The 10211-nt window shown below is 35.3% G+C and overlaps 1 protein-coding gene across 5 annotated transcripts; it reads right to left on the bottom strand.

Moving 5' to 3' along the window:
• Positions 1279-5625, bottom strand: LOC107637999 (putative E3 ubiquitin-protein ligase RF298). Of its 5 annotated transcripts, XR_001619694.2 has the most exons (5): positions 5493-5625; positions 2780-4925; positions 2551-2689; positions 2362-2468; positions 2030-2099 (listed from the first exon to the last, which is right to left on the bottom strand). XR_001619694.2 is itself a non-coding variant. In XM_016341207.2 (3 exons), exons 2-3 carry the CDS (start codon positions 4913-4915, stop codon positions 1563-1565), a joined length of 2673 nt encoding a protein of 890 aa, XP_016196693.1. In that variant the 5' UTR covers positions 4916-4925; positions 5493-5625; the 3' UTR covers positions 1279-1562. The 5 variants fall into 5 exon arrangements, 3 of the variants coding, with proteins under 3 accessions (XP_016196693.1, XP_016196696.1, XP_016196701.1); XR_001619691.2 differs by having other exon boundaries at positions 2362-2689; XM_016341207.2 differs by lacking the exons at positions 2362-2468; positions 2551-2689 and having other exon boundaries at positions 1279-2099.

Raw genomic sequence — 10211 nt, 5'->3', positions numbered from 1 at the left:
GAATTGTATGTGTCCTTTCTTTGATTTTTCATTTTATTGAATGACCAACTTTACCCATTCCTGGTCCGTCTCGCGGTTTATGGCACACATACGACAATTCTTAGAAAATCATACAACTTGTCGCTTTCAAGTTTCAATGGCTACCCTCTTCTCCTACTTCTTTGCTTCTCCTCCTTTTTTGTTTCTTCCAAAAACAAAATACTACTATGAAAATTATGTTTTTTCAGCTCTTCACGTACCTTCTTCCGATTTAAAACTTTTGACACCACAAACATCTTGCAGTAGATATAATAAAACTAAAAATGTAATTCTAATATATTTGCAAAATTTTGTAAAGGCATTCGATTTTTACTCTATTATTTTAAAGCCTTAATATATATATTACAACTGTTTTCGGAAATTAATATAGCTGGATAAAGAAGGAAATTGTTTTATATTAACAAACAATTCAACTTCGACAAACTAATAATATTATTGGAATGGTTAAATGTTTAATTTCCTTTCTAAAATAATGTGAATAGATGTGGCTGAGTACATCTCTCGTATCACTTCATAATTTCCCTAAAGAACCTTCTAGACAGGTATGGGTTCTATATTTTTCTCCAAATATTTCCATCCACATCTATTACTCTATTTATCTTTATTAATTATTTTTTTCTAATTCTATTTTATTATTAATAGTTTTATAGATTTTTAAAACGCCTAGGAAGCAGTGAAAATAAATGGTCGGTAAACTATGGCATAAACAAAACATAATTTTATACAGTTACTTTTCTTCACTGTTATGATTTATGAATGTTATAAGAAATTTAAAATAAATAATATGGACATATTATAAGATTTTATAATTTATAATTGTGTCTTTGGCCTTAACCATGTGGCATCCTTTTAATTACATTTCTTGAGTTTCATGGGTCCTTTAATTTTTTTTAGATACTCTAGAGTGAAGGAAAAAAGTTTTCATGTATTATGCATCACTTAATAAAACATAACAGTTAAGTCAAAAAATGATCGCTTGTGTGAAATATGCAATTATGCATAATCTTGATTTTGAAGTTCACATTCTATGATCGCTGCTTGAATCATGAAGGCCATTCATGTAGACAAAAATATTGGGTGGCACATGTAGCTATATTCTCCATTAATGTTGTCAATAGGAAGTCATAATCATTGATCAAATATTCTGACATTCAGCAGATATGAATCACTTATATTCACCTTCTTATGTTTAATAAAATAGCACATGAACACACAGGATTGAGAAAACAATAGTGTATATATATAACCAATAGGTATAATTTCTTCTGCATATTTATTTACTTTAGCATCATATCACAGTAACAAGCTAAGGAAGGCAAGTGCACCTTCTCAAGAATAACATCAAAACAGAAGAGGAGAAAAAACAGAACCAACCAAAAATCAACCTTGCCATTGAAAGCAGCTTAATGTATCAACCAACTGTTGAGATGCATGATTAGAATGCTTTATTCATTCTGGAGTCCCATAGACATTATTCAAAACTCTCAACTCGCTCAAAGTATAAATAAATAAATAAATAAATATTATGTATGTGTATACCGTACGGCGATACGCCGCTGGATCGGGCTCCTGCAAGAAGGGCAATCTTGCATACCTTGCTTTTCATGGAGCTCATTGCATGTTGTGCAAACAACCTGATGTGCACAGGGAAGGAAGACCACGGACATCTCCTCCGAAAGGCACATCACACACTCGCGTTCGCGTTTAACCCCACCGGATGTCACTGAGTAGTCGCTGACTAGCTCCCTTATAAAAGAATTCCGGGGCCCTCCCATGGCTGCAACATTTTTGAGGTCGGCGAACCTGCCAGCATAGCTTCCATCAATGCCCATCCTCAGTGCAGCGATCTTGGAAGAGTCGGTCTTCAACCTCAGCTGTGCAATTTCCTTTTCAAGTTTATGGATATCATCTCTGTACTTGAGCAGATTTCTCTCCGCTTTCAATTTGATCATATCCTCTTTGGATTTTGCTGACTCCTCAATCTGTTCTCTTTCCTTTTTTATAGAAATGGCCTGTAGAAGAAGTTCTTCTTTCGCCTTCGCTTCTTGCTGCCATCTAGCCTGTGTGATATTTGCCCTTTACGATGAGAACATAACAAGAAATAAACTCATTCAACACCCATAAAGAGTCAAGAGTGGTTGCATTGTGGAACCTCGCAATGGTTCATGTGTACAAAACAATTTGATCATGTTTCACTTGACAATAAGGATGAGTATCACAAATACAAGATAAACAGGATCTTCAAGGAAAAGGAAAACAAACAAGGTGCAAGGAAACACAAGTTTAAGGAGTCATCTTAAAATCTACGCATCCGTTCTTCACCTTCTAAATGGAGAAAAGCCGATAATACCTCGATAGCTAACATGATGGCATGAAGAAAATTTGTTTCAGACCCATATCATTTAATATACATGCAGTACTCACCCACTCTACATGGAAACATGATAATGGTCAACTCATGCAAACAAATGGATATCTAAAATAGGTGTTAACACAAGCCTATCTACTTACTGGTCTATGCTGAGAATAAAAATGAGACTGGAGGATCTTCAAAACAGAAAAACCCACTAATCACACCTTCATACAACCTTATTTCTTAAGAAAAAAGGTTGCATATTGGAGACACCGTGGTACATTAATACTGCACGAACTATGTTACAACAGTGAAGATACCAGGTGTTGTTTACAAAAATATAAGGGAACATTAGAGAAATTTTGGAACAAGATTAAAGTACTATACCTCAGCTTGTTCCTGTTGCACCTTAGATTGCTCTAGTTCCTGCAGCAGCTGCGCTAATTTACGTTTTTCGGTAACTAGCTCTTCCTGAAACAAGGATTTCTGTTTCTCCCAAGACTGAAACTTCATTTGGGTTTTCTTTTCCCTTTTTGAGACCTCCTGACAGCTTGCGGCAGTTTCTGCAGCACGTAGTTTAGCAGCCTCCATCTCTCTCCTTAAAGCAGCATTCTCAACCTCAAGCTTCCTAACAGCAGCATTAGCTCGCTCTACCTGTCCACTTGCTTTGCATAAGGCATTTTCCATCTCGGAAAGCTTCTTCAGAGTGTTTTCTTCCAGAGATTGTTTCTCTTTCTTAAGACGCTCAACTTCCTCTTTCTCTTGTCGAAGTGTCTTGAGCTCAGCCTTATCCTTACCCAGCCGACGAGCAGCCTGCATAACCTTTTGATTGGCCCATTCAGTCCATTCTTGAAGTTGATTTTGCAGCTCACGAACCCTTGGAACCAGCTTCAAAATCATTTCATCCTTTCTATCTTGTGGTACCCGTTGACCAAGGGGCTTGTCAGATGATAAACCCACATGACTACTACTAGGTGCCTCCTTATTGACGTAGACAGGTGCCGGAGAAGACTTGATTCTTGAAGACAATGAAAGAGAAAGATCAGTATCTGTAGCTGATAAAGGAGCTGGACTACTGAATGCAGGTAGAGTATTTGCTGCATGTACTGAATACGAAGTATTGGTCGATCTAGAGATGAGATCAGGAGCAGAATCCAACCGGAATGAAGTCGAGACAGATGGTCCGGCAGGGGATGAGAAATTAGCATTATTGTCTTGAATCACATCAACCCCCATTGCCTTACTTATCTGTAAGGATGCACTCTTTAAATTTATCGTAGAAGATTCTGACACAGATTTAAGTTTCTTATCCAAGATTAAACTACCAAAGCTACTCAGCTTCCCTCCTCTTGAAGACCCTTTGGATCCATAAGTCCGATAATTCTTTTCCACATGAAACGACTTTTGTCGAAGAACATAGTCCCTCTTGGTGCTGCCAGAATGGAACTTCCTAACATTCCCCCATTTTTCATCGACCAGGGGAGATTGAGATGTTGCAACAGTAGTAAAAGCTTTATTAACACAATCAGATCCAAAAGTGGTACCCCCATTCTCTAAGAGTCCACCACCAAGAACATGAGAATTCTTTGAGTTATTCATGCCAGGAATTCCCACCGCGAAGGGTTTCTTGGATTGAGAATTATGAGAACCTGCAGGAATCGATTTACAAGGATTTGGAAAACTGAACTCAGGAACTTTTATTTCTGCTGTTGATTGCAATTCCATTTGGCTAGATGAACCACCATCCATAGTGCCATCACTACCTAAACAACTTAAAGGGTCACCATCCATTGCACAAGCATGTGACACATTCATGTCGCAAATTAACAAACACCACATTGCATCGCCGATACTGAAGAATGGCCTAACCTCTCTAAGTACACAAACCAATTCAGCTAAGATATACTTCTCAAGCTGCACTAAATCTTCAAAATAGTGCTCGCGTGAAGGATCAATCTCTTGGCTGTTTCTAAGAAATGCTACAGCATTATCAATTATATTAGACTCAGTATCTTTATATCCATAGCAGATGCCAGACCTCAAGATGGCCTTAGTTGCAATTTCTTCTGTATATCCCAATGCAGCAATTTTTTTTATTGCACTCTTGAAAATGGTGTCCAAATTACTCAAGACAAGCTCTTCCAATTGGGCTTCAGTGAGATCATTCCAATCAGCATCGTTGAATTCATCTGCCTCGAGTCCTTCCTTTAGATGACTAGGCCCGACCTCAGATGCACTTCCAGGACTATACAACCCAAGATCAAGCTTCAATCCATCGGCAGAATGATCCTGGCTAATACTACACAGGTCACAAGCCGCGGCTTGCCCATGAGCCGGGGCAATTTCAAACTTCTCAGCAGAGAATTCATAACCAAGGCACTCACTTTGGGGTGAAGGAATAATCTTATTGGACTCCCCCAAAGGAGGATCAGCCCTGAATTTTCTCTTATTTCTACTTCCTTTTTCTTGGACAGAAACTGAAGGAGACATTTGACTGCTGCCACTGGCAACCAATGAAACCATTCTTAGACAGCTGCAGACAAAACCAAATAAACAACCAAAAAAGAAAGGAAACAGATGAAAAATATGAACACACTTATCAAGTTTTATCTAGTATCTATCCACAACCGCAATTCCAACATCAAGTTTCATGAATTCAAAAGCAATATGAATAACATCATTGATGAGGAAAATTCAGCAGCAATTCCACAACATTGTGCATAAAAAAAAAGTAATATAACTAGCACTGGATATCATATTTGTATGCATTAAATCCAGAAAATCAATCATTTCTGGATTTAACTATTAAGAACCGATGATTTCCAAAATTCTAGAAGGTTCAGAGTTCAGAGAATAATTGATGACGGATCAATCAGCTTCCACATATACGCAGTAATCTCGTCGAACAGAACATACCCGGAAAAGAAAAATTGGAAATTAAAAATACCCAAACGAATATCGGTACTCCAAATACAGCAACAGATCACAAAAACGATTAAAAAACATGTTTTTGAAAGATTATCCAAGCATACGGAGGCAGTCATAGGAAGAAGATCCCAAATACATGAGTTATAATCAGTACTACACGATCGATACGTACCCGATTGGAGCAAATTACCGAACAATCGATGGTACGATCGATCTTACACAATCGGACAATCACAAAGAAAATCTACACCTTTTCCCTATTTTTTTTCTTTTTTTAGTTTCCTTTTATTTTATTTGTGCTGATAATATATTTATTTACCATAAGCTGCCACTCAAAAATAAAATTGTATCTTAATTAAAAAAAAATTTGTGTTAATTTATATATGTTGCCATCTATCTACATACTCTAAAACATGACTATGTAGCATGTGGTTGCATCACATGGAAGTGTTTGAAAGACATGCATATCAAAATTAATAGTGGCAAAGTGTAGACATGTAATGTTAAATTTGTTTTTTCCTTTCAACTTTTTAGTATAGAAAAGGTAAAATTAAGAATCACTTCTAAATCAAGGTTTGGGAAGTGTTGAAGGATGGGTTTGTTTGGTGTATTGGGAATTTAAAACAGAATTTTTGGTTTTCTAGCTGGAGGAGAGAAGGACGGTTATCTAACGAGATGGATTATGATCACATTTCTTATTAGAATCTCCGGATACAGGATATTTGGTCAGTTGGTAGGTAGTATTTGGATACTCTTTATTTTTCTTTATCTCAAAATCTAAAAGGTAATATTCTCTCTTACAATCCAGATGTGCAAGCAGGTCCGAAAGTAGGTTGGTATTGGTTTGGGTCTGCTGCCAAAGTCTATGACTCATGCAATGGTTATTTGTGGTTGTGTAAGAAGCTTTTTGGTTGGGAGGAGCGGGAGAATTGATTTTGGCTTTGGCGTCAGCTTGTTCCGGAAAAGCACAAATTTTTGGCTTGGTTGTGTCTTAAGGAGACTCTTCCTACTGCAAGTTTTCGCTTTAGAGAGGGATGTCGTCATCGGATAGGTGCCCAAGATGTCTTTTTAACCAGGAATCGGTTTTACATTGTATTCGGGATTGCCCAGAAGCTCAGCTTGTATGGCATAGGTTGGATATTTCTTGTCATCCTTTGGATTTGAAGAACTGGTTCTTGTATCATAGCAGAGAGTATCCGTTCAAGTTCTTTTCGGGACTTTGGTGGATATGGTGAACAAGGAATAATGACATTTTTAATCCTCATGAAACTTGGCCTCCGGAAAAAGTGATTTGTCTGGCATTAACTTCAAAAAAGGAGCTTAGGAATATTTTTGAATTACAACGTATGTCCTTTTCCTCTACTCTAAATGGTTTTTGGAATCCCCCATCCATTGGTACTTTCAAGATTAATTGTGATGCTAGTTAACTTGGTTCGGGTGATAGTGTGGTTTTGCTTGTGTTATTAGAGATTGTAATGGGAGTTGGCAAATGGGGTGTTTGGAAATGATTGAGAGTAATAGTATTCTTCAAGGGGAATTGTTTACTATTTGGAGAGGATATCTCTTAACTTGGGATGTGGATCAACGAGATGTTATTTGTGAGACGGATTGTGTAGAAGCATTTAATCTTGTTACTAATCACCAAGATGGTTTTGGATTTATTGATCCATTGGTGCTCAAAATAAGAGATATCATGCATTGGAATTGGCGTGTTGACTTTCGTTTGATTATGAGAGATGCAAACACGGTGGCAGATACTGTGGCAAAGATGGCAATGAAGTTACAACTTTCTCATGTAGAGCTTCCTTCACCTTGGGAGAAGTTTAAGAGTAGTCTTAAAAAGGATTGTCTCTCTATTTAAGCAGATCATTTGTTTTGTTTTTCTTTGTTTAGTTTATTTCTGTCACAAAAAAAAATCACTTCTAAATAAGCATGGTAGAAAAAGGAGATGAGATTTTAATAACAAATAAGAGATTAACCACTTATTATTATATCACAAACAATTTATCAATAGAGTAAATTGATAATTAAGTCTCTAAAATATTTGACTTTAAATTAATTAGTCTCTGAAAAAAATATTAATTTGGTTTTCAACGTAGTAAACGGTAAACATATGATATTTTTTTTTATCAATTTATCACGTAAAATTTAACTGTAGTGCTTATATGTACTGTTACCTACTGTGACGTGTTTATTTATGAAAGATTGTCACGCAGATAACAACTTTTGGAGTGAAACTTTACCTGTTTCGATAAGATTCGTGATAAATAGATAATAGTTGATAAAGGTTGTATAGAAACTCAAAAGATAATAAATATTTCATTGTCCAAAACAACATCGTTTCTATGCTCATGTAACAACAACAGAACACACACCACTGTAGATAACAAAATACATGTACAACTCCGTTTCGTTTTGCACTATCTATTAACAAAAGGACATACATATCCACCGTCTTTCTATGCTCATGTGTCAACAACAGAAGACGCACCACTATAGATAACAAAATACATGTACAACTCCGCTTCATTTCACACTATCTATTGACGAAAGAACATACATATCCACCGTCTGTTATCATGGAGGACCTAATTGTTACTTTTTTTTCTTAAAAAACTAACTAGTCCGAAGTCGAAATCCTTGATGATCTAATTGTCACTTTACTCGTATGAATATATTTATTATGGATCGGAGTATGGTAAAGTTTTTGTTCTATTTCAAATTTTGTAATTACAAAATGTGTAAAATAATGATGACAATCTTAATACATTATTTTCATTCTTGAAAAATCACTCAATCATTCTAATATAGAGTAAATAGTCAAATTGGTCTCTGAAAGATCACGTAATTTTCAGTTTGGTCCCCGAAAATTTTTTTTAATCAAATCCATCCCCTAAAGATTTTAGTTTAGTCACGTTAGTCCTTCCGACACTTTTCACATTGACGGAGTTAACAAAAACTGACATGGCACGTTAAATTACATATCAGCACACCCCTTTACATCCTAATTGACAGGCAGTATGATATCTTTATGAAATTTAGTCAAATCAGTCCCAAGTGAAAAACCCTACTCACAAAATGTTTAATCAACAAGAATGAAATCCTAACTCCAAAAATAATTTTCAATTCCAGCAAAAAACACAAACAAAAAATAGAATTTAACAATAGCACAATCCTAAAAAGAAGTTCAGCAACAAAAAAAGAAAAATTTCCATTCACAAAATCAAATTCTATGAAAAAAAAGCAAACATCAAAACCAAACAACAAACAAACATTAAAAATAAACAATGAACAGAAAAATTAATAGTCAGCAGACTCCTTTAATATTTAAAAAAAAACAGAGTCCTTGATCAACTTTCATGAATCAACAATGAACAAAATCCTAACCCCACAAACGGTTTTCAGTTTCAACAAAAAACACTACAAGAAACAAACTTTATCAATGGTACAATCCTAACAATAAGTTTAATAATCATGAAAAAATAAAACCTTAAACAATAAGAAAAATAGCCGTTGGTTCACGTCTTCGATCACTGCGCCGAAGCCACTCCTCAATGGTGAACTCGCAAACACATTGCGTCGGATGTGTGAATCGGCAATGATGATGAATGCTTCTTCATCTTCTCTTCAGTGACGTCGAAAAGGAAGTGAGAGGGAGAGTTTTGTGAGAGAAATAGAGACGTCGCACCGAATGCTTCAATCAACAACGATGATTAAGGCTTCTTTCAAAAGAAGGTGAGAGAGAGAGAAAGTTTTGTAAGAGAAACAGGGACGACACCGTTTCAATCACTATCTCTCACCCTTCCTTGTTGTCCTATGTGTGAAACGTAAACCAACCCTCACCGGAGAAGACGCACACAACACCCAACGTTTAATCGAAATCCAACCTGGTTTGTCTTCCAGTGAATGTCTTTGCTGGGTTCAGAGAGAAACAAAGAATACGAGTATTTTCAACTAAGTGAAAGAAGTGTGATTGAAGAATGAAGGGTAATCCATACAATGCTGTTTTGAGAAATCAGCTCTCCTTGACTTAAAATGGTGTCATTTTATATGATGAGGTGCAATTTCACATGACAGGTCAGCTTCTCATTAATGGTGTTAGCGAGGGAAGTGAAGGAAGGATTAACGTGACTAACTAAAAATCTTTTAAGGATGTATTTGATTAAAAAATCTTTTAGGAACCAAAATAGAGATCGTGTAATTTTCAGGGACCAATTTGACCATTTACTCTTCTAATATATAATCGTCTCATAATTTTTTTTAAGTGAGATAATTAATGAAATGAAAAATAAAAGATATAATCAATCACTTTTAAATCAAGATAATAAATTACACATGATAAAATATTATAAATTTAATAATGATAAACACTACTTTATGTTATCATTTACCAATCTATTTAATTTAGAGAAAATTTTTTTTATTGTTATTGTGATTTTGAAGAGACTATAAGATCATCAACATGTGATGAGGACTAAGGATGAAGAAGATGGTGGTCGGTGGAAATCTCTTCCTTGTTAGGGATTAAACATCAAAATTAAACTCGAGCTATCCTAAGTCAATTATAGTGTTCCATGACCACCATGCCTAAAGCCTCTAGGTGAAGTGACATTTTAATTGGATTTTTTTCTAAAATAAAATTAAAAAAATAATTATTTTTTAAAATTTAATTTTTTAACTTTAATTTTTTAAATACGATTTTTTTATTTAGAGCAAGTTTGTCGCACCCGGATGAACTCTATAATTTTTATAGAGTTTGTCTAATTCCTAGCGAACTTCATTTTAAATTCTAAAAAAAATGGCTAACTCAAATTCTTATACTGCAACCATTATCATAGTCTCCAAATTACATAAGAATACACAAGAGTATACAATAATAAGTTATATTTTA

The sequence above is a fragment of the Arachis ipaensis genome, chromosome B01, assembly GCF_000816755.2.
Source record: "Arachis ipaensis cultivar K30076 chromosome B01, Araip1.1, whole genome shotgun sequence".
Taxonomy (NCBI): Eukaryota; Viridiplantae; Streptophyta; class Magnoliopsida; order Fabales; family Fabaceae; genus Arachis; species Arachis ipaensis.
Note: the sequence above shows the minus strand (reverse complement) of the source record. Positions and strands in the feature narration are given on the sequence as shown.

Coding starts and splice junctions, on each gene's coding strand:
- LOC107637999 (XM_016341207.2), bottom strand. CDS start 4,915: ATGGTTTCATTGGTTGCCAGTGGCAGCAGTCAAATGTCTCCTTCAGTT. Junction 2,100..2,779: donor TGCAACAGGAACAAGCTGAG/GTATAGTACTTT, acceptor AATATCACACAG/GCTAGATGGCAGCAAGAAGC.